General features: G+C 31.7%; 1 protein-coding gene across 2 annotated transcripts in view; it reads right to left on the bottom strand.

Annotated features, from left to right (window-relative positions):
- Window positions 1–2,685: 2,685 nt before the first annotated feature.
- Window positions 2,686–26,020, bottom strand: part of LOC118195529 (uncharacterized) — a 33,920-nt gene continuing 10,585 nt past the window's right edge. For both annotated transcript variants that reach the window (XM_035366853.2, XM_035366854.2), the window contains exons 4-11: window positions 21,136–21,214; window positions 16,459–16,633; window positions 15,914–15,974; window positions 10,531–10,616; window positions 8,507–8,566; window positions 7,049–7,156; window positions 3,736–3,818; window positions 2,686–3,554 (exon numbers count right to left, since the gene is read on the bottom strand). In XM_035366853.2, coding sequence (XP_035222744.1) covers window positions 2,741–3,554; window positions 3,736–3,818; window positions 7,049–7,156; window positions 8,507–8,566; window positions 10,531–10,616; window positions 15,914–15,974; window positions 16,459–16,633; window positions 21,136–21,214 — 1,466 coding nt within the window. In that variant the 3' untranslated portion in view covers window positions 2,686–2,740. The remainder of the gene's footprint in view (window positions 3,555–3,735; window positions 3,819–7,048; window positions 7,157–8,506; window positions 8,567–10,530; window positions 10,617–15,913; window positions 15,975–16,458; window positions 16,634–21,135; window positions 21,215–26,020) is intronic.

The following is a 26,020-nucleotide window of genomic DNA, read 5'->3' as shown; positions in this document are numbered from 1 at the left end:
CTGCTTAGTGTGAGTTTCAATTTCTTTGTTCCTTCTTAAGCTTATTACAGAAGATACCCCTGTATTTTTCTGAGCAAATAACTGGTTGCAAGCAATTTGTATTTCCAAAACTTCATCTGCTATTTGCGCTAGACCAGTTAATTATGCATCAGAAGCTTATGAAGTTGTTTGCATACTGGAAGGAAGTCTTTGCATCCAGCTTTTTCAGGAATTCATCATGTATTTTGTTTGAAGATAAATCTTTCATATGTTCTAAGAAGAAACTAGGTTTTTTGGTCCCCATTAGTAAGTCTGATAAAAGTTTACAGATTTGCTGAACTTTGGAATCTTGAAATTTCACCAACAGTCTGCATTCAAAGTCAGATATTTGTCATTTTCATGAAGTGTTAAGATTATATCCGAGTGTTAATTTTGATGAGTTTAAATTTGCTACAATACACAAAAACTTGGTGTTATCACTATATTGCCAAATAGATCAATAGTTGATTTCAAACCAGGTGGCAACGTCATGCTGTGAATCTGATCTGTCATGATTTCTAGAATCTGTGACTCAAGACTCAGTCATATTCGAAAGGAGAATTGTTTCCAAAAAAAAAGAAATGGGGGAATTCAGAGAAGCAAAATAGATCAGTGGCCATCAGTAGATCAGCTGTTTCAGTGCGATAATTCATAGTCATAACAAAACGTGGGGAAGCAAAAAGATACATACTTTTTTTTTAAGTTTTCCATTAACATCTTGTTTGGCATGTGGCAACAGTGGGCATTTGTATAAATGTTTTGAAGATGTACAGTCGAAATATAAACACACACATGATCACTAAATATATGCTGCTGTAAGCACAATCACAAACACTGCATTATTTGTATTCCAGACTTAGAATGAGATGCTTCAGTGTAGAAAAGCAGCGAAGATGGATGTCTGGTTCTGGATTATTCAGGGAAGTCTGAAGACTAGAGGTGCATTAATTTGGTAGTTTAGTTTAGGAAGACGGATTTAAGTTTCTGCTGTGCAATGACAGTTGTTCAGAATTGCCTTTATTATCTGATATATTAGGACCGGCTGCATAAAATGTTTTCTGGCAATGCATGTACACAATTCCACTATGCACTTGAAGATGCATGTGACTCAAGAATTATTTGAAGATACAGATGAGCAAGCAGTTATTTGAAATTTTGCAGAACGCAATTGTTGTAACTAGTAGAATAGTAATTGATAGTTTACAAGTTCATCAATGCAGTTGTCAGTCCTGGGTCAGCACTAGAGTGATTTCATTAGGTTACATATTACGGAATATGACACTAAAAACACATTTTTTATAAATTTATGAGAAGCTCTACAAACAGTACAATAACAACAACTGACAATCAATACTGAATGCATAGAAATGGTTATTTACAGATAAGATTATTGTCCTTGTCATGTGATGAAGATACTACCAGCTTTCTAGTTGAGCATCACAGCATTGGAGTACTTGCTTTATCTGGAACATTCTGTAGACTGAATTAGTCATGGCTTTTTTATTTTTTGGTTGTGTTTTAATGTCATCTGATTTGTTACAGTCAGAGACAATATCAGAAGAGCTACAGGATCACTGGTTCGACAGCTTCAAGAAATTACGAAACGTTGATGACAGAAATAATGCAGATTGATAAAGTCTCTTGACGCTGGTCGTGAAATTGTCATGTCAAGTGGTGGTATTGCTGAGCAAGCTATTGTTCCTGCAATGTCACAGCATGCCATCTTGCAACTCGTAACAACTCCAAGATTGTGACTTGTAAGGAGATCACATGCACAAATTTCTTATTTCTGTGTGGTCTGCTACAATACTCTGCTCTTCACTGTATACAATATGTATGAAAATTCTTCATCTCAATTTAAACTTAAACAGCACATTTTATGAATTTTAGTTTCCCATGCAAACCGTTCAGTTAATCAATAAGTATTCCCAAGAAATGCTTATACATTCACTGCATCAAAACTTCAATTGCTTTCAAAGTTGACTATCAGAATTTATACTCCTAGCATTTTTCTAAGGTTTCAGCTACTTTAAATTTCCGCCAATTCTTATTTTCAGCAATAAATTAATATATATATATAGAGAAGTCATAAATACACTGGTGTTAAATTATGAGAGCAAATACTTTCTTTTTTACATTCCTAAAAAATATCTGACCAAATTTAATGAAATTTGATAATGGATACTACAGTTTTTTGTCACAACAGTGAAAGTATCCACTTATGACTGACTGTAAGTAATGCTCATGGGAGACAGTTTGTACAAAACTGACATTACAGAATGGTTCCTAAAACAAGGCTAATGAGGATATGAACATCTCTAAGAGATACACAAGATCTTTTAGTGGACATTCACCACATTAAAAATAATCAAAATATAAAAGGTTAAGCTTCAAAATTAGACATCCTTCAAAATTTCTAGCCACCCCAAACTCAATTTATATAAAGATTATTTAACATATTATTTAGGAAATTAAATACTACAAATGCATACTTAAATGTATATTCATGGCATAAGATGCCTATGCAGTTTATTAAGCATAATTATACATGTTGGGTATATTATTTCAAAAAAATATCAAAATGGGTGTAGTATCAGTAATAAATTTACAGATAATTGCTTTGTAAATTTCTATCTTTCCAATAGTGTAAGAAAATTACAAAAGAAATGAGTATTTTTATTTTATTCCTCAATACTTATATTTTAAAAAGCAAATATACAAATTAATTTAGTGCATCAATTAAAGACTTCATTTCAGAGTGTCTGTCTTTAGCACACTTAATGCAATGCATTAATGAGTCATCTTGCACAAATCCGGAAGAATGGATACAAGTTGTATTATCTTCCTTTAAGAATATTGTTACTGAAGTATCTTCAAATGTTTCTTCTTCTAAAGAAGGATCAGCAATCACATTGTCTTTGATAACAGCATAAGTTACAGAAAATACATAGCTACTTAGATCTAAAGCAACAGTATTATTAGTTACTTCAATACTATTATCATCAGGATTTATCACAACTTCAGGCAACCTTGTGTTTTTCAGTGCAGCTATCAATGCTAAAACACAAGCATCTAATATGTTGCCATCATAACTTAAACAAATCATTTCAGCAAAAATACACCAGGCAAGTTTATCTTCAAGAATGCACAATTTTTCAGGTGACAAAAAATCTGAATTTTTCCATAAATCCATAATCAATTGAGTATAAACCTGGGCTTGTTCTGATGGTGGCCCGGGTGTAAACCGATTAGAGCATATGGAAGTTAATGTAACATTGGGCACAAAAAATCCTTTATTTGGTTCATTATTTGTAGGATTAGTTAATTCCACTTTCACTCCACATAACACTGAAGTCCCACTCAATCGAACAAGCGCTGAACCATTAGCTGTTGCAAAAGAACCAACATCTATAAGAACAGGTCGAAATTCTATCAGTTTTCTCCCATCTGGACGTATATTATTTTCCAGAAAAGTAGTGATATACTTCTGAGGTTGGAAAAGTTTCAATTCATCAGCTGTTATGTTATCTACAGATCTGAAATAAAATAGCAATATTCTTAGAATATGTTCATGAATGACTGAATGACTGTAAACAGAATATAGAATGTAATACAGATAATTTATAAAATGTGTAAGGGGTGAAGAAATATACAAGATAAATCTTAGATTCTAAGGGATAGCCGAATAAGCACTGAGGAAAAAATTAAGGAACTAACTCTTTGTTTAACAGATGTTGTTTTACACATTCACGGACATCTATTAAAATGTTCTCGCAAGAAGTCTGTAAAATTTTCAAACCCTGAAAAAGAAGAAACCACCACATGTTATTTATAATAATAATAATAAAAAACTTTTATTTCTTTGTTAATTTAAAACATAAACAAAGAAATAAATTACAGTAATTATTGAACAAGATTAAAATATCTGATGATTAAATTTAGAAAACTATAATGACCACCATTTAAGATAACTACAAATAATAGTAAAATTGTATGAAAGAAGATGAAAAATCATTCACAAAAAATTAGGGATACAGTATATTTATAGTAAAGCATTTCATGCCCAGAAGTATAACATTAAAAAAAAAAATACTGTTACATATAATACAGGTTTGTAATGGATTGAATGCACACAGAACCGATGATAGCTTGAAACAATTTATTTCCCCAAAAGACACATTTCACAGTTCTGGAAGTTTTCATAAACATATTCATACAGCAGTTCTCAGTATGACAGAGCATAACCAATAGTTACCACTTCAAACTACTAAAAATGATAAACACAATGCAATGCAAAGATCATCTACAGAGTGACGCTTGCACTAAACTGTGAACTGAAGCCCTCTCCAATCTTATACAGCTTTTCCCTGGCCGCCGAGAAATTTACAGTACCTTCAGTTTCTCGAAACTGTTGGAAGGCATACACAGTTATAATTACATAATGATCAAATTTTCGCCAAATGGCTACCTAGTTCAGCGACTTCTTGCCATATTTGGCAACAAAAATTAGTTGCTAAAATTATTGCTAGCTTGGTGCTACATTTACCTCAGCGTTAAATGTGCCTGTCCCTGTAATCTTACTTTTTTGGTGAATCCTTTCATGTTACATTATACAAAAGATACTAAAATTTTACATATAATTTAACTCTTTATACATACAAAATTCACATCAATATGACTGTACTCCAGATATAATGAATGCACCTTTTGGTCATGTCTAATTTCCTGTGCACTTTATTTATATTACTATACTAAACTTCTAGGTAAGAAAAGCGGGTATAACAAACTGTAAGAATATTTTTGATTGCAACTTTTCTTTTTAAATTTTCATTCCCCCCCCCCAGAATTTCTGCAAGTTTTAAAGAAAAAGCTACTAACCCTTCAAATCATCCACATTAGGATGGATGTTAGGATCCCCACTGCATTCACAAAGGAAACATTCTTATACTACTTTTCTTTTATCTCCACCCCCAATTTTCTCTGTTTTCTAAACAAAAGTTTCGCAAGACAAGTGTGAAACCCGATTCTATGAGAATAGTGTTATATGGTGTTACTCCATGGTGAACTAAAGAATGGGAACGGGTTCTCTGAGGCCATTCAAATTCGTTGATTTGTCAGACAAAACTCTATTTAAGACTGATGCTATGATGAAAATTTTGAAATTTTCATTAATTAAGGAAAGAGAAAGTGGTGAATCATATAAGTTTGGGGATATACAGTTGATTTGTTGAGGCAATGGAATTTTGATTGTTATTGGTTTATTTTGTTTGCTTTCCATGTTCTGTCTTACAAATGAGGGTTTTGTATTCTTTAGACATAAGACATTCTTTATTACAGTTAATACATCTCTGCTTTCTAATCTGCACTCTGTTTCAGTGTTAAAAAAAAAAAAAAAAAAAAAAAAAAAAAATCTGAAATGTTTCAGATTTAAATTACGTCCAAAGGGGCGTTTTTTTAACATTTTGTGTGTTACCTTTCTTTATTAAATATCATGTTCCTCGCACTTAAACCATAAGATCCAGTGCAACAGCAATATCGCAAAATAGTTTTAAAACGAGCATATCTTTAGAATTTCCGATACAGAGACTCACGCGCTGGAGATAAAAATGTTTTTTCTGCACAACGTTGCCATTGCTCGCTTTGAAATCCTTGAGTTTGTTAATCAAAAATTCGTCAAAGTTTTAAAAAATAGGAAATCGATCATAAAACAAATTTCAAATTTCAAATTTGGTCTTCCACATGCTCATATTCGTTGGAGGATTACGTTATTCAAAATTCGACGACTCTATGTACCGTTGTTTTATCACAATACGAGAAATATACATACATTTATGCAGATTTTTCATTATTTAATTTCTTCAAATATAATGCAGGACTCTAACATTTTGTGGCAACAGTTTGAAAAGTGAACCGACATTTATGAGTCCGACGCAAAATGCCAAAACGAAACTAATAGTCCTTCGGGATTCAAATCCCTTTGGACTAAAAAAAAAAAAAAAAACCTCTGCTTGGGAAGCTGTAAATGTAAAGCACTTTACACTGAAGAAAAAAAAAAAGAATGTTATTAGAAAAATACGAAATGGATGCAGCCAAATCAATACCTATGGGGAATGCAGTTACCTAAATTTACATCAAGTGTCATGGAAAAACCGAGACTTGATAATTTCTGTGCACAGAAAAATTCAGCAAATACAACACAAAGAAAGCCAAATATGTGATGCATTTCATTCATAAGCTTTCATTCACAAGATGCAATATCAAAAGTGATAGGAATTTTTTCAATTTTTGAACAAAAATATGGATAAAACGTCTTTGCAGTCCACACAAAGATAGCAGAAAATTACACAATATTTTTGTACTAGGAGGATATGTAAATTTATCATTTTTTGTTATTTATTTTTATTGTTTTTATATTTTTATGGATATAACAATTATTCACTGTGGAAAATGTATAATTTCATGAAAGGATTAGAACCATGATATTTATGCTAAGTAATTTATAGTGCAAAACTGTTAATGTACATAGTGAAACTGGAAAAGAATGGCCAATTAATTTAATTACTGCATGTAATAATAACTGTAATTAAATTTCAGTATTTTTTCAAAATTAGCTGCTCACCTCTTTTTGTACATGTGACACAACATTAATTTTTTTTAGGGGGAGATAATCATTTAAAATTTACCTTTAATAAAATAATTTTTTTCTGAAATAATCCATTTTTCTTTTTGGGATCGATACAGTGAACCATTGCTTATAGTAAAGTAAACTTGTAGTCCCTTACAGTTTGTTATAGCACAATTTGACTGTATATACAAAAAATTAAACAGTGATAAAAGCTGTAAATCATGAATTTTTATAAATTCTGATTTAAAACTTTGTAATGCAATATGCATATAAAAGCATTTCATGCCCAAATACTTCCAAACAATATATATGAAATAATTATGTTCACCTTTATTACAAATTTTAATGAACACATATATTCTTAACACACACATATTCTTATCAGAGTAGAATATATTAATTTACCTTATGCATTAGTTCATTCTTCACATTTCCATAACTTTCCATATAAATCACCTGGCTATTATAGGCTGCCATCATGGCAATGGTAATTTTACCAAAATCTTCTCTTAACTTAAGGAAAAAGGAAAAGATTAACATTAAACAATTGAAATAGTAATAATAATAATAATAATAATAATGAAAAATTTATTTCTAGAAGATTTCCTCTTGACTAAAACTATGACTGATCTGTGAAATAAGATGTACTAAATTTTTAAATCATAAGACTTTTGAATGAAAAAATATTTTAAATTGGTTTAATGATATGTATACAAATACTCTCTTCTTGTTTTCATTCATTTTATTGAATTACTAAATATTTTTCAAAATGGTATCTTGAAACATAAGTTTTGTTTTGCAGATAAGCAAAGATTGTTCACATCAGAGTACATATTGACAATTAAAGACACCAACTGCTGATATCAACTGAAACTTGGAATTTTTTTGCACTAATGAAGCAGAAAATTGAAACTACAGAATACTTCTGATATCTTTCAAAATTTGTTTCATTGGTGAAATTTCATAAAATTATACAATCATGGCATTGTGAAAATGGATTTTTTAGGTGGAAAAAGTAATAAAAAGAATTTCCTGTTTGGGAAAAAATTAAAGTACATTTTATAAGTTTCATTCTGGAATTTGGAGGAGAAAATCTGTTTTGTAGAGATTTCTTATTCAGGTTTAACTGTAAATGGAATTTCTTACAAATTATTAACCTTTTTCAGCTTCCATAGAAAGTTAACTGCTTATTATGACTATTTTTTAAACACTACGATGCATGTAGAAGGGGGAATATTTTCATTCACAAGAAACCATGATAATTTTGCTATAATGAATAATATTTGTTTATGATGGATAATTTGTAAAATATACAAGATTTTTCACACTAATTTTTGTACAGCCGCAAGCTAACACATCTATGAAAGATATTTTATTTTAAAATTACAGACATAAAATTAATTAACTATTACTAATTTCTAACACACTAGAGAGATGGAAATATATGATAGTTTTTAAAATTTCCATCATAAATATAAATTTTACTTAAATATTACTTTTTACATAATATCTTTGATAATTAGAAAATAATTTTATTCTGGCATGGATTTTGCAAATATCAAAATTTTTCATAAATATCATATTTTCTCCCATTATTGTATTTATTTATTTTTTACTTCTATTGCAATTACTGGATTTTTTTTTTCATATTTAAGTAGCTTTAACATTATCCCTCACCAGAATTTATGAAACTAAATATACTACAATGTATTATGTTCAAAAATTCAACCCAGAATTCTGAATTACTTTTCAATCTTATGGAATATGAGAAAAAGACATTCTGCCATTTTTTTTCTGTTATAAAATTACTACATAACTGCTTTAAATTAAATTCAAAGAAGAATTACTCTAAAAAAGACATACCTTGCTGTAACGCTCTTCTTCTGCAGTTGGATCTAATAGTACACGAGAACCACACTGTATCTTATTTAGGGAGTAAAAATTTTATGCAATTAATTTAGGATACAAAATGGGTATTTTACAGCATTTATATGTATACTACACATACAGTATACACAAGTATATATATATATATATATATATGAAAAAAAAAAAAAAAAAAAAAGACAGATAAAAAGCTTCAAAGAGTCTAAGCAAAATATTAAAGGGTAAAAAATGTTACAGTGCAAAGTCCATAATACGGACTCGTCGGAACTTCAGCGATTCTGGTTTAGCGGTTTTTCCGGGTTATACATCATCAATTTAAATCTGGTAAGATGGCATACAGAAATTATACAATTAAAAATATTAAACAGTAATTTATGAATTAAAGAGCAATTATGATCTAAAGGGTATCAAAATTTGCAAAAAAAAAAGCTTAATATTTATTTGTTTACTTTATTAAACATTTCTTTCAATGTAAGTTGTTTACTTCGTTTTTTGTGCTAAACATGCATGTGTAAACATTAAACGCGCATGTGTAAATTCATTACGTGCATAAAGAGAAATTATGATTTAAAGAAAGGGTATCAAAATTTAAAAAAAAAAAAAAAAAAAAAAAACTTAACATTTTTTTACTTTATTAAACATTTCTTTCAATGCAAGTTGTTTAAGTTGCTTTGTTTTTTGTGCTAAATGCGCATGCGTAAACGCATTATGTGCATGCATAAAGCATACAAAAAGATCATTCCGGATTACGTACTTTGTACTGTACTTGTTCTTGGATACTAATTTGATTTTATGAAAATTCTTTCCCCATTATGCAAAACCAGTAATTATTTAACCTTTTTCATAAAGGAAACACTGTTTCATCACACTTTTAAACCTATAATATAAGTAATTGGAGTCAACATTTTCATAAAAGAAAACAATGTTTTATCATTCTTTATAATTATTATATAATTAAATGAAAATGTAAGTGACATGTCACATGGTGCCAGGGTCATGAGCCATTATTTTAAGAACTGGCTGTTTGCATGGCTAGTCACCCAAAAGTGTTACTATAAAAAAAGAAAAATATATATGATTTTAATTACTGCAGATAATGTAGTTTCATGGTTTCTAGCAATAATGGAAATGAATCTGCATTTTTTTCGTTTAAATTGCTTAGTATCACTATGTTTGCTGATTAAAAGCAAAATACTTCTGTTATATCAGTGAGTTTTCTGATTAAATTTGAAACATAAACATCTTGCTGAGTGGCAACACAAAGCCTTTAAATTACTGAATTTTTAATTAAATGCTAATTAAATTTTTATAAAATATGTAATTATTTTATTAAAAAAACAAATTCAAAATTCAGAATTTGCTTTGAGATGTACATGTTCAGGTGGAAGAATGTGTGTTTAAAATTTGGTAGCTCTTGGTGCCACAGTCTGACAGAGTGATCATGTTTGACAGACAAATACATTCTGTTTTGTCAAAAGGCAAAACACTTCTTTAATATCTCTGAGTTTTCTGAGTAAGTCTGAAACAAAAACATCTTTCTAAAATTGTAACACAAAGCCTAAACCACTAAATTTTTAAACAAAGGTTCATTAAATTCACATAAAATTTTCAATAAATAAAAATAAATTAAAAATTTGGGCTTTGAAGTATACATGCTCGGGTGGAAGGTTGTATGTTCACAATCTGGTGTTCTAGGTACTGCTGTTTTTCTACAATGGTAGGAACATACATACAGATTATTCACCATTGAATAGTAGATGCAATATATTTTTTCAGTATAAGTGGTCAATACTTCTAAATAATTGAAGAGAAAGTTTACTTTCCAAATACATTATACAATATTTAGGTAATTTAAATACTACAAGACTGAAAACTAAAAATAAATCAATAACTAAATAAATAAATTGGACCAAGAAAACATTTTGCATAAGTGCACAAGAATCTATGATCTTCCACTGTGAATTACAAATTATTAGAAATTAATTGGGAAGCAAACTTACTAAACTACAGCCAATTGGAAAGTCATACATTTCCACGCCAGCATTTGATAATGCAGCTCCAGCACAAGTTATTGAAGCACTTATTGCTATAGAAAAATAAATAAATAAATAAAATAGTAAAAAATAACATTCACCATAAAAAAATTAATGTCAAACATTTAATTTCCTTTTTTTCTTTAGCATATTAAAACTTCTCTGCGCTTTTATGAAACATTTCACATCTTATGAATACTTGGATTTAAGAATCAGAAAGGAAAAAGAAAAATAAGCTTTTGCAATACACAGGGATTTGTTATAATTTTTTGTAAATTATTTTAACAATCATTTCCCAAGAGAAGGGGGAGAGACATTTAAGAAGGAAAGATTACTTAGCAAAGTACAATAATGTTACATATGGGAAAAGAGCCTTTGCAGATGATTTCTTAAGAGGAACTAACTATATTAACATTATATGTAAGAAAAATTATAAAAATGTAAAAAATCATGTAACCTGCTCACTCACTTCTATTATTGCTTCAACAATTTAGCCAGATGTAAAAAAAAAAAAAAAAAAAAAAAAAAAAAAAAAAAAGAAACCGTGTGGCTATACATAAAACAAACAGCAGTATACCACAGAGAATTCTGACAAAGGTAAATGGTAATGAGAATCATTCATATCATAACTAAAGAAAAATGTGATACAATCTTGAACATTCAAATTAATGCTAAAAGGTTAATCTTTGAAGGGTCTGGGACTGGCTTTCGGCAGTTGTCCTTTCACTAACAGAAAAATACATTAGCAGGTGTTTTGCTGTCAAGCATAAATAAAAGATGTAATAAAGATTGCTTATAATATACATGCATAATACCCACCAGTTAACATCACTTTCAGTGGCATAAATAGGGATACGGAAAGAAAGCAGCCTCATTAGAGCTCAAGATCTTAGAGGGCCCTTATATATTCTGTTGAATTAGATTTATACGTTTAAATTTAGAATGAAAATAGACTGGTTACTTTTGCTTCCATGAAAACATATATATAATGTTTTTACAGAAATTAATTAGAGGCTACATGGGGCCCATTCAGCTTTTTCCATTTTAGCTCCGTAACTTTTGTACCAGCTTTGTTTTAATGCAAGTCTAAACAGACAGCATCAGGAACTGCTTAAAAATGAAGCAGAAAAGTTGTCAATTGAAAGCAAATTCAAATACACCGAGCATTTCATTAATGATGAATGTCATTAATGATCTTACACTAGTGACAATTTGGCGATCAGTTTTAGTGCAAAAGCTATTTCCGAGTTTCTGAAGGCAAGGGCTGCTAAAATGAAGGAGCAGGATATTAGGGTTGTTACTTCATTAGATGTTTAGGTAAGAGAATCAAAAAATATTTTTGAATTATCAGTGCTCTTGGGGACATTGTCGCCTACATATCCATTAATCCTCTTAAAGTGTGGTTAGATAATCAAATTATTTGTGTTGCTCTTGTGGAGTAAAATACTGAACAAGAAAAAAAAAAGGAAATAAAACATTTTAAATTATATTTCTTTCTATTCAGTATTCTAATTTCTCCCTTTCACAGTTTCTACTTTTCCCTCTAATTTTCAGAATAGCCAATTAAAGAAATTTTGTGATGCACATAATTTCAGTGCTTATTTAAATATACTTAATTTTAAGAAAAGTACCCAAGTTCTTTGCCTAATATGAAAGGTAATTTCTTAACAATAATGTAATGTTATTCAATATGATAAGATGATTAACAAAGATATTTTTACAATTTTGTATCCCACTGATGATGCTTGTTATTACATCCTCTTGCATCCCCCCACAAAAAAGGGAATGTTATGATGTGTGGCCATTACATAAAAAAACTGCTTTAAGATGCCATTGAGGGCTTTCTGTACCGTTATTGTGAGGTAATATAACATGTATTGACTGCACTAATAATTCCAGTGTGCCTGTCTTAGAAGCTACGCTGATATCCCTTCCACAATTACAGAAAAGTGAAAGGTTAAACATTCAACTATTGAGATAAACATTGTAGGGTTTCCTAAAAAATCCAAACAACAACAATCATTTTTTTAATCGAATAATTCACGTTCCTGCAATATTTTTACAGCTTTAGAAATTTGGCATATATGGGATAGTTTAAAAGAAATCAGCATAGATCTTTCAGTTTGGGTCATTTTCAAGAATATTGAGGGAATTTCAATTAACAAATAATTCACTGCATAGTTAATGTTAATCTGAAATCAAAGTTTGGTATTTTTAAAGTACTGAAAAATGTGGCTTAGAATAGAATGTGGTTAATGACTTCAAATGACTAGAGCCCAACACTGGAATAAAAAAATTACTGAAAAATTATAATAGCAGTTGTTTTCAGGGCAAAATGCAAGTTCTATAAATGTAATGGAAACTTTTTATTTCCTTTCTATAAATTACATACAGTTAGTTATAAAATCAATATCAAGTACAACAAAATTTCATAACTGAAGTACTTGTTGAATGATGGAATTCAACTTTTGCAAACACTGCCTTATAGTGATATATAAGGACTTGGTAGCAAATGTTTCCTAGGTATGCCTAAGATCAATACCTATTCTATATTCAGTTTTTTTTTCAAACTGAATATAGTTTACAATTACATGAATTGATTACGAATTCAGACTAATACACAGAAATAATGTTTGACCATTTGTTTTGCACACAAAGCATTAACATTTAACAATTTTAGCTTCATACCTATATATATATATCAAATACCCTCATATTTTTATGATATTCTAAATTACTTTTCTTAAAAAAATAATGTTACTGATTTTTGTCTTTTGTATTACAATAAATATTTCATAATTAAAATTATATTACCATACATTTTTCTTTCTTGCATTTGGTAACTGCTTTTTATACATCTTTTTAATTTATATTTTAAAATCTCCTTTAATTTTAAAAACACTACTTTTTATAGATTATGTTTTTATTGTATTGCATTGCATTTTGCATCTTTCAGATGGCAGTATTAGTTTAGAATTCTAGTGAGCAGGGCATGGAACCACAACATAGAAAACTGTACCACCATTTAGGCATACCAGTTGATTGTCCATGATGTGGGGCTACCTACTACCGACTACCCGAGAGGGACCCACCCCAAGCTACCATTTATTTCAAAAATTCAACTTTTACAATTTAGAAATTTTACATAAACAGGTTACAATTTAGACTGTTTACATAAACATACAGAAATTCCAGAAAATATTTTGCATCAAAATGTTTATTAGTATAGGTATCATTAGTTCAGAAATATGGAAAAGTTTACAAGAGTTCTATACACTCAGTATGTTTTGTAGCTATGATTAAGTAGTGATGATTAAGTGCCTTTGAGATAATCACAATTTGTTGAGAGATATTTTATGAGATTACTTAAGTTTATAACGAAGAATTTTACTTTTCAGTAATTTAGAAAACCAAAGTTGAGCATTGTTTTGTGTATAGCGTTGAAAGTGAAGATCCTTGGTAATTTGGCATTCAAACAATGGTGCCAGGTGAATCACAAATGCAAAGATTACTATGATGAAGTCCAAAACGGAAGAGATAAACAGTGAATGCTCCATGAGCTGTAGCCAAATTAGGCGATTGAATGATTTGTAGTGATGAGATTTCTGGAGGGAGTAGGTAAAAACTGAAATGTTCTTCTTCTTGTTCTTCGTATATCCAGCTATTTTTCCATTTGGAGATGAGATTGGTTTCTAGGCAGGAATTTAAAAATGAAATAGGATTAGGAATGAATAAACGTGGCAATGAAGAAGTATTGGCTGTATCCCTGGCTAGGTTTGGTTTTTTTCTGGTTTATTTAATTACGGCAAAGCACACTAGGACTATCAGCCTAGGGAAAGGGATGCCTTCAAGGAGGACTTTCTAAAGCATCCCTGGTTAACTGATCTGCTAATTCATTGCCATGGGTGCCATGTGTGCTTTAGTCCAATGCAATTTTGGTAATAGTCTTTTTGAAAAGCTCAATAGTATTGTTTGAATGTCCTTGACTATTGGTGATTCGTTGAAGCTGGCTATTTATTGCTTGAAAACTGGAAAAGCTATGGGCAATTATAAAACTTCTTTCTTGAAGTTGATTTGCAAATGTGAGTGCTTCCTTGATTGATAATAATTTTGCTCGATATACTGAGTTTGTTATACTTAATCTGATTTGCCAGGTTTTATATAGAGTATTATGACAGAAGACAAAATAGACGCAGCCTACTCCTTTATCCACTTTGGATCCATCTGTATAAATATGAATAGGGGATTTTTTTAAAGAAGTCTTGAGCTTGAAATCATTAGTGATTAAACTGATAGGATTGATATTTGATTGCAGCGTGATATCTTCATAGTCAGCAGGTTGATAAGTTTTATTATTAAAATGTCCTGTGAGCCTGAGTCGTGATACTTTGGTTTTAACTGCTTCCTTTTCTAGGGCTAAGTTGATAGGTGGGATGCCAGAAATGATTTGTCATGAAATTCTAGTTAGCAAGAGAATTATGAGAAATTCAGTGAAAGTTTTTTTGCCCTGAGCTAATAATCCACTGCTGAAGTAAAACAAAAGGGAATTTATGCAAGCCAATAGTTTTGAGTAGTACTTACTAGTATTAAGATGTACTTAAAAAGTGAGTAGTACTTAAAAACATCATTAGTTCTAGGTAATATTTTCGTAATTCTACAAAATATGCTTAGTTGTAACAGCTTTTTTCTTTTAAAATTTTAGATAGCAAAGGTATACAATAGGTAAACAAAATTATTACATTAAATAAATTTAATATAATATGGTAAGACATAACATAGGCATGTAAAGAAATATATATCTCGATGGCGAACTGGACCAAAGGTAGTGAATAGTCCCATTCTCATCTTTGCAAGTAAAGAGACATTGGTACTGTTCTGTTGTCGGGACCGGATTCAGAAATGTATGAATGTATGTGCATGTGCATGTGGATATGTATACAAATACATACATTCATGCTTACATGAACACATACATGCATACATTTCTGGATCCGGTCCCTGATAACAGAACAGTATCAAGACATATTACAACATTATAAATACTTATTATTATACTTCAAACTAATAAATATACTCGAGAAGAATTACAAAAAAGGCAAGCCAAGAAGTAGGTTAACCCATAAGAATTTACATACTTCAGATCAATTATCATTGCTAAGTTCATTTTTGAGAAAGTTGAAAAATATATGCCAAAAGTACTTATTTCATGTAAAAGAGACGAAGTTACATTAAGATTTAATAAATATTTGTTTTTATCCATAAAACTTAAATTATTAATAAAAAATTTAGAGAAAAATAATTCACAAATAAATTAACATTAGAAAATATTAAAAAAATGCAAAATACTTACCACCACCATCATTTTCCAAAACCAAAATACAAATATCCAATCGAGCTTTTGGAAATTTGTGCTAAAAGCAAAGAATAAAAATTCATTAGAAACAAACAGGAAATTTAGTATTTGATATTAGGCAAAAAGCAACCTTAGATTGGCAAAGATTTTTTAAAGCATTTAGACACAGGACACACTTCTTCAACAAAAAGAACTAAACAAACTTAAATTCCCAAAGAATAAAAATTCACCCTTCAAGAGTGTTCAGACAGATGCCCTTTTCCTTTATGGACAACACTCCCCTCCCAAAAAAAGAGCCATCTAAAAGTTTTATTTAACCTAAGATTGCATTTCTTCCCCTCAATTTAAAATTTTACATTTTTGTGTTCTTCTTTCAATTAGGTACAATTTAGAATTTAGAGAATGTGTGATGAGAAAAAAAATATTCAACTGTCATTGAAGTGATAGATATCAAAGACTAAAATTTGTAAAGCTATTAAATTTATTTTATATCCATTATTTTATTAAATCAAATACATTATAAAATATATTTGTCAACTTACCAACATTACTACAGGTTCTAAAGCATTTTGTATAGATTTTGATATCCCCAGCTCTTCTTCAGTTGGTTGATAAGATTGTCTCTCTGTGCAGGAAAATGATGCATATTTGAATTCACAATACAACTGACCCTTTGTTGAAGAATCACTTTTATGCAAGGCATCTCGTGGACCATTTCTAAAATAAAAAATTATCTTATTGAATCAAATTTCTACATTATTCTATTTAATCTCTTCAGTACTATAAACTTAATTATCCCTGTGATCATAACAAAGCAAAGGTAGTGAAGTTAATGTTTCTGTGTTATATTTTTAATGAGAATTTGCATTAGACACTTTCTCGGGTCCAACAATTAAATGAATGAGATATTCATGTTCTGTATTTAGATATACAGGGTGTCCGAATCAAATGTACCTATTTTGAACAGTCGATTAAAAGCAAAGCTTTTGCTCTACGAAGGCGATGTTGGCCATATGTGAGAGAGCTGAATTCGCAGAGTTTGGTGACAATACTTTTTTCTCTTGTCTGACGCAACTGCACTTTTGCTGAAGCTGACAAACTGAAAAAATGGCGTCATCGCAAGAGAAGGCACAAATTGTTCTCTGGTATGCAGGACACGAATCTATAGTAAAAGTGCAAAGAATGTTTCAAATAGCTTATAAAAGAAATCCACCAAGGCTAAGAGCATAAAAAAGTGGCACAAAACCTTTCTGGAAACGGAAAGTATACGGAAAAGCTCCGGAGGTGATTGGCGTTCACATTCTGATTCATGTGTGGAAGATGTTCGACAAGCTTTTATTCGGAGCCCTCATCAGTCGATCAGGCAGACAGCTTCTGATTTATCTATGCCACGATCAACTATTCATGATGCTTGCATATAACAGGTAGATTGCCCAACCAAATGATGGGCCACAGCAAGCAGCATTTGCTGTGGAAATGTTATCTCGCATCGAAAATTAACACAATTCTCTAAACCTCACCTTTTTTTCAGATGAAGCTACATTTCATGTTAGCATCAACATTAATAAGCACAACTCCAGAATTTGGGGCTCAGAAAATCCCAATTCACTACACGAATTGGAACGGTTCAGCCCAAAAATTAGTATCTGGTGTGCTCTATCACATGATACAGTCATAAGACCATTTTTCTTTGCTAAGACATGTGTGACGACAAACATTTATTTACCAGGACATGTTACAAATTTACACAATACCCCAAATGCAGCATTTACAACCCACTGTTATCCTCCAACGAGATGGGGACCCTAATCACTGGGGAAACACGTTGGCACATTTTTAGTTACAGCTTTCCCTAACCGATGGATAGGACACAGTAGCGCAATTGCCTGGCCAGAAAGATCTCCCGACGTGACTCCTCTTGATTTTTTTCTTTTGGGGCTATGTGAAAAACAAAGTCTGCTCAGGGAACAGCCGTGATATTGAAGACCTTGGTGCCTCCATAACCATGAATACTGCTACTATGACTCTGGAAATACTACACTGGACATGGCCGGAACTGGACCACTGATAGACATTCTCAGGGCTACCAAGGGAGCTCACGTGGAATTAATTGTATTGATTGTTTAATAAAAACTTTGTGATCTAATTTTACAGTTTTCTTACACTTTTTAACTCTCTGTTAAGAACAACAACTTCTCCAAATTAGGTACATTCGATTCGGACATCCTGAACTTATTTAACTGATGACATTTTAGATGATTAATTATATAGAATCCTTACCTGAATTATTATTGTCCTATTATCTCAGGCACCCTAGAAAATCTTTAAAAATAACTTTCCATTAAAACCACAAACCTTTTACTCCATACTGACATATTTTAGCCTTTTCCATCTAGCTTTCTTCTACATAAAACAAAATATTAAAAATGAAGGCTGAATAGCCCTTTAAGTGAGCCCTCATTCCCCAAAAAAGCAGTATGACTATAATGGAAAAGTAACTAATTTTTATTATTATTAGATTACAATATTTATTTCACTATATAAACATTTCCCAGATTATATTCATGACTGAATATTGCATTTGTGCGTTACTGATATTTTGGAGCTTTTTAATGGAATTTCACAATTTTAAGGATCGTGTACAAAACCATTAACACTTTCTCAGAATGCAAAAAGATTTTATTTATTAACAGTCTATAACTAAACATTTCAATGTATGTCACATGCTTCTAAAATTCAACATCATCAGATATTTCTAGTAGTACAAGGTTCTTTTAATAATGCAATTATATAATTATGGTATTGTTCTGTTATCGGGACCAGATTCAGAAATGTGTGAATGTATGTGCATGTGTATGTACATATGAGCAAATAGATGTATATATGTAAACACACACATACATTCATGCTTACATATATATGCATGCATACGTGAACACATACAACCATACATATATGCTGTCGCTTGTGTTTGGGTTCGTAACAGATTGAATGCACACAGGTCCGATTATAGATTAATAAAAATTATTTTTATCAAAAGAAGTATTTCAGAGTTCTGGAATTTTCCACAGAAATATACGTCCACAGTATCATACAGTACGATCAGAAGTTACACTTCAAACTGCTAAGAATGTTAAACACAACACAATGCAAAACGCATCTAGAGAAAGCTAGAAGAAAGAAATCGTGAGAAAGCTAGATCTCACGCTGAATTAACAACTTGCAACAATAACAGCAACAACTAACTAACCAAGAGCAGATGCTCTCTCCAGCCTTATATAGTTTTCAACCAGCTGCAGAGATATTTCTAGTACTTCCTTCTTCTCAAAATTACTGGAAGCAATATCGGGGTCAAATTACGGTTGCAGTTACTACAGCGATCAATTACAATACTTATTATGGTGATACAGGGACTGGACCAAAATGCTGCCAAGATTTGTGACTTTTGGTAACAAAATACGTTGCCAAGACCATTGTCAGCTTGGCAATATCTTGTTAAATCAACAAGATACCCATTTCTTTTTCTTCTTCATAAGATCCACAGCCTGTTACAGGCCAAGGCTGTCTCTCTAATTTTCCTCCACCTGACCGTATCCAGCGCAACAGCTTTCCATTGGTTAACTCATTAACCTTAAATCTTGCTCGACATCATCTATCCATCTAATGGGTGGTGTTCCTTTTCGTCTTACTCCCTCAATTCTCGAAAAGGTTATCTTTTTGGTTGGAAATACATCACCATATTTAAACACATGGCCCAGCCATCTGATACGAGATGCCTTTACAATTTTCACAATATAATTTTCACCATTCCAATATTTTCCATACTGCTATTTTGTTGTACTGGTCCAAAAATCTTTCGTAGGATTTTTCTTTCAAAATCTGAAATCAGGTCTTTCTCTGCTCTGTTAAGTATCCAACATTCACTTTCATAAATGGCAACAGGTCTTATTAAAGTTTTATACAAATTTAATTTAGTTTTTAGCCATAAATATTCTATTCTTTATTGCAATTTTTATATCATTGGAACTTGTGATCAATAGATACCCATTTACTCTATAACATTATTAAATGTTATAGAGTAAATGGGTATAAATGTTATAGAGTAAATGAGTATCTATTGATATAATGTTAAAACACATTATTCTTACTTTTACAGCATAGCTTTCCTCTTGAGATTTTTTTGTGTTACATTACACAGAGAAATACAATTTCACATATAACTGCACTAAAATCATCTATCTATATACAAAAGATGTAACAATACATTTCTGAATCCAGTTCTGATATCAGAACAGTACCATAATTACTTTATACATCAAGGGAAATGAATCTGTTTACTGGGTACTTATGTGTATTATCAACACTTAACTTAGCAACAGAAGTCACCAAACTTTTGGCAACCATGTTCATACACATTCTTCAGCCCAAAGTCGTTAATAACAATCTTTCATTCAAGTAAGGCTGCCATTTTTTACAGCTTTTATAAACAAATTATGTTATTAAACTCAATGCTAATGAAATATCACTTGTTGAATTTGCGAGGAATGGAAGAAACTATGGTAAAAGTTCTGCAGTAATTTTGCCGCAAAATAACTACAGGAAACAATGATAAGATGAACAAAGCAAAGTTTATGCAATTCTCTGACTTTTTTAAGTGAAAAAGATCACTATCTAAAGTGGGAGAAGAACAGCACTAAAAAATTAAAAAAATTCTCAAAAACGAGTCTTATTTTAAATGTAAAAATTAATCCTTGTTTAATAATTAAAACATATTTTAAAATCTTTTTTCTTTTGATATGTTGATAATGTTTATAGATTTCTTGGAAATTTCTTTTGCATAAAGTCACAAAAATCACTAGCTAGCATTAATAATATTTATCTTTTCATTTGTAAATAATGTATTAATGCAGCCACCCTGGCCCAATTTAGCTGTCATTTATAATGATTGCCAAATTGTCCCAAGGTACTTGCATTAACCCAAAAGAGTCGTTTATGGTTGTACTCAACTTTTTGTGATGAAAAAGAACTGGGATCTGCTTCTTGAATTTACAAAATTCAAGAATTTTCTGGTTTCTCCATGTGTAACATTAACAGACATTAATTTTCGTTAGAAAATTGCTATGAAGGCATCTCTTCCATGAGGCACATAGCTTTCATGTGCATTACCATAATTCAAAATAAAAAACTAAGATATTAAAAATGACAATAATAAAACTTACACAGAACATATAATTTTTGTGTTCCCACATTCTAAGTAAGCAGAGCCAGTGACTTCTGGTGTTATTCCAATACTCAGTGCTAAAAAAGAAAAGTACATTAACTTTTTAAGTAGAATGTACAAAATTTAATAATTATAGCCAGTCATAATCAACCGTTTTTCTTGATTTACACAATTCAATTTAAAATAAATTATGATTATAAAATAGCAAAAAACAAAATGTTAGATATTTCATGACATTTTGACTTACAGAATAAAGGCGTTCAAGATTTTTGAATAATTTAAATTTTGTAAAAATTTTAATTTTTGATGGAAACTATCATAAAGACCTTACTTTGTACTAATAAATCATTTTTAAGAAACTTTCCTTTGCCTTCTGATTTCAGTTTCCTGCCAGAATGCAAATTTAAATGACATATGTGCAAAATATCAATGATGGTGGTGGTAATGGATTTCTGGCGCAAAGCTCTCTGAAGGCCATACGTGCCAAACACAGGATTCCTTCTTCAGCATACAAAACTACAGTACAAATTTTACATAGAGAAAAAGTTTAAAGATAACAGCACACTTATAAAATCGAGGCAAGTCAAAAGATATTGAAATGGTGGGATGAAAATGCTGAGGAAAATATTAATGAGTTTGGAAAATAGTATTAAAGTAGCAGAATTGTAGAGTTCACAGTAGAAGAGTTAGTTACGAGTAGAAAGGATTTATGCCACGTATTTGCATGTAGCTTTGTAGTTGAATTCTTGTGCTAACCACTTACTTTTACATTATTTGATATTTTAGACTCTGCTTTGCGGTGTGCAGTCAAAAATTCTGATTTAGAATGAAGTAGGAGCCAGCTGTGCAGTTGAAATTTGATCCATTCTGATTGTACATACTATTTTGTGTTAAGTTACTTCATTACATGTGGTGGTTAGTTTGTGAGCACCAAGTGTGTCCATGTTCTGTTCAGTTTAATTAAAATAAAGTGATTGTTATAACCTTCGTTGGCAGTTATCTGTTTTTCAAGACATAGCAAGAATTAGGAATCTCGTCTTCAGTAGGGTTGACATTTTATGATACCTAAATGAATAATACTCTACACTATAAAGGATGAAATATAGTATACGGATTTGAGTACTAAGACACAGAATGATTCCAAGACCAATAGGAATAAAGAATGCAACAAATGGCCAAATACAGTCAACAACATAATTAGCTTTTCTTATAAAACTCTTTCTTATAAAACTCTCAACAGAATACGACAAATTGGAAATTTTCAAGCCTAAAAATTTTATCTATGCAATAACACATATATGAACACAGCTCATGTGCATATCATTTCCAAATCTATTCCAGTACAACTTCTAAATTTAAAAAAAAAAAAAAAAAAAAAAAAAAAAAAAAAAAAAAAAAAAAACACATTTAATTCTTGACTTTACTTGCTTGTTTCTCAAAAGACTTCATTAGTATTTTCCTTTTTGAACTTTAATTCTTAAATGTTAATTTCTAAGGGAACCATTTTATTGAAATTACTTTTGGTTTTGACTTTTACCCTTGCCTACATGAATGACGAAACACGAATTGAATGATTGGAGAGTTAGGTTTGGAGGCAACTTCCCCTTGATAAGTCTGTCTCCTGTCTACTCAACGATCATTCACATATGCATTTTTTTAAAAAAAATGTTTAATTTAATTTTAATTTATTAAATTAGTAAATTTATTTTCATGGATTGATTTTGCACTTGATTTGCTTATGCTTCTGAATTTAAATGATATTGTAGATTAGTTCGAGTATTAAATCTTTTATATGTTTGCACATTTTTTTAAAAATTATTTTGGCTTTTTTCCTTTTTTACTTTTATACGTATTTGTTTAAAATTAAATTTAAATTTGTTTAAATTCTAAATTCAATAGTCATTTTTCTGATTAGTGTTTAATTTTGCATAGAAAAGATCCACCTCTTTGTAATAAATCATAATGGGACTGGGGAGTTAACTGGCTGATAAGTGGTTTATTAATCTACCGGTTCCAGATGAACTTAATTAGGCAATACAAGTTTGGGATTATCATCCCCCGACTATTATTCTTTCTAGCATTCTTTTTCATGGACATTTGTCCATTCAAACAAAATTTACAAGAACCACAACTAACACTTGTTAGTAATTACCTTATTCCATATAAGTAAACACTATATACATATATACAAGTCTGTAGAACGCAGCACACACAGTCTTTTCCAGGCCTGTCACCTGTTTCATTACTCTTCAACCACTTGGACATGATTGGTGTGCGCCATGATGGTTTTGATCCCTTTTAAGTAGAAGTCGGAAAAAAGTGTATTGAAGCAGAATGTTCCTGCTGTTCAAAATATGCTTCAGCCTAATGGCTGCCATGTATGGGCAGTCAAGAATGTTATGTAGGGCCTCTGCCTCATTTCCTTTTGCTTAGAAGACACACATAACATTTCTTTTGAGGAACCCAATGTAGGAGAATGTAAACTTCCCATGATTGGAGTACGCTTGTAATAAAAAGTAGTTGGACATGACCCTTTCGAGACTAACCCTCGGGAAGATGTCAAACATGAAACGTCCTGTGTCGCCTTCATTCCAGCTGTGCTGCAGATTTGTATGAAAGTGTCTTTTGTTATAGTATATTTAAGAATGCCCCTTGGATTTTCACTAAGTTGTTGTTTCATTTATGGTAACCTTATTTCAATGTTGTGGAAACCCTATTATGACATAATTGGTTGCGTGATTGTGCTGAAATTGACTGATGGGAAAATATTTGTTGGATGTCAGTTAGTAGTACGTAGGTAAGTTGAAAAATAAGTTTCCCCTGTCGACTGTGGTCAGAGTTGTGTATGAAAGTCAAAAAATAGAATGAGACATTAAAGATATGACATACCTTTATTTTTCCACATAGGTACCAAGTACATTGAGACATTTGTCATATCGCTTGATAAGCTTCAAAAAGCCCTCCATAAGGGCTTTGCATATGGAAGAAGCGTTGAACGGCTATGGGCGAAAGCCGACGCAGCAGGAAAACGCGCAAGTCACCGATACACTATTGGGTAGAGGTTTCTGCAAATCAAGCAGATGGCGCTGTTGCAGTGCCTGTGCAAAGCGGAGACCAGCCTCTCATTTGAGCCCCGGTAGGTATGGAGAGAAGGTGTGCTTTGAATTCGTGGTCAAAGGAGGAAGTGAGAGCGGTTATCCGCTATGAATGGGCACGTGGAGTATCAGGAACAGAAATTCATAACCACCTCGTGGAAGTCTATGGGCCAGGTGTGATGTCGAAACAAATGGTGCGGAGATGGTGTCGCACATTCAGTGATGGATGTCAGCAAGTGGAGGACATACCGAGAGCTGGACGGATGCTCACGGCCACTACAGATGCAAATGTCAGGAAGATGGATGACATGATTAGAGCGAACCAGCGTATCACCATCGATGAAGTAGCGGAAGAACTTGGAATCTCACATAAGCAAGCTCAAAACATCATCCACGACATTCTTCGATACAGAAAAGTGTCAGCACGATGGGTGCCCCGACAATTGACCTCGACACACAAGGAACAACGCATGGGGGTCAACCTGGAACATCTCGTGCGTTACCATGAATATGGCAATGACTTTCTGTTTCGGATTGTGGCGGGGGATGAAACGTGGATCCACCATTACACGCCAGAATCGAAGGCCGCATCTATGGAGTGGAAACATCCGTCATCACCTGTTCGAAAGAAGTTCAAGACAACTCCCTCTGCAGGTAAAGTGCTCCTCACAGTTTTCTGGGACACCCAAGGAGTTTTGTTGCTGGACTTTTTGGAGGTTGGAACCATCAATGCTACGTGCTACTGTGACACCCTGTCGAAATTGAAAGAGGCAATTCGGAAAAAGCGGCCTGGCCTTCTCACATTCTACTGTTGGATGACAATGCCAGACCACATTCGGCGACGGCAACGCAAAACCATATTGCAACTCTTGGTTGGGAGGGCCTACACCATCCGCCATACAATACTGATCTCGCACCAAGCGACTTCCATCTGTTTCCGGCTTTGAAGAAAAATCTCGGGGGGAAGGCAACTGAAGTGAAACAAGCCGTTCAACGCTTCTTCCATATGCAAAGCCCTGATTTTTTCCTGGAGGGCTTTTTGAAGCTTATCAAGCGATATGACAAATGTCTCAATGTACTTGGTACCTATGTGGAAAAATAAAGGTATGTCATATCTTTAATGTCTCATTCTATTTTTTGACTTTCATACACAACTCTGATCACAGTCGACTGGAGAAACTTATTTTTCAACTTACCCTCGTACTTATTTTGTAACTACCTGGTATATTAATGCAATCAGTTTTAAATAACTGTGAATTGCAAGATGGAGGTACAAGATGCAGAAAATTAGTATATTGAAATATTAAATTATAATTTTACTTTCCCTAATAAATGAGGGGAATGCTTTTAGATATGGATTAATGAGTCATGTTATTGAAAGAATAACTGAGGTGATTCTATATCCATGGAATATTTTACAGATAGATGAAGCCCATTTATATCTGCAAGTTGCCATCAGTTATGCAAAATTGCAGAATAGGAATGAATGAGAATCTGTTATTAGTGTAACCATTGTCTATTCGTTCAACAAAGATCATTGTGTGGTGGGGCTTTATGGCAGCATTTATCATTGGTGCATACTTTTTTGAAGAGAAAGGTCCTGTTACATCTTCTACAACTGGCCAACTATCTATATAAACCTCTTTTTTACAACCACATCATTTCATCACTGCAACAACAGCAAGACAGTTGCTGAGCATACATTTCAGAAATGACATCATCATCAGCTGTCATTTTCCTACAGTTTAGCTATCACTTTCACCTGACTTTAAAAGTTTGCTTCTTTTG

The sequence above is a fragment of the Stegodyphus dumicola genome, chromosome 3 (assembly GCF_044657685.1).
Source record: "Stegodyphus dumicola isolate Sdum_Otavi_A_Nest chromosome 3, ASM4465768v1".
Classification (NCBI taxonomy): Eukaryota; Metazoa; Arthropoda; class Arachnida; order Araneae; family Eresidae; genus Stegodyphus; species Stegodyphus dumicola.
Note: the sequence above shows the minus strand (reverse complement) of the source record. Positions and strands in the feature narration are given on the sequence as shown.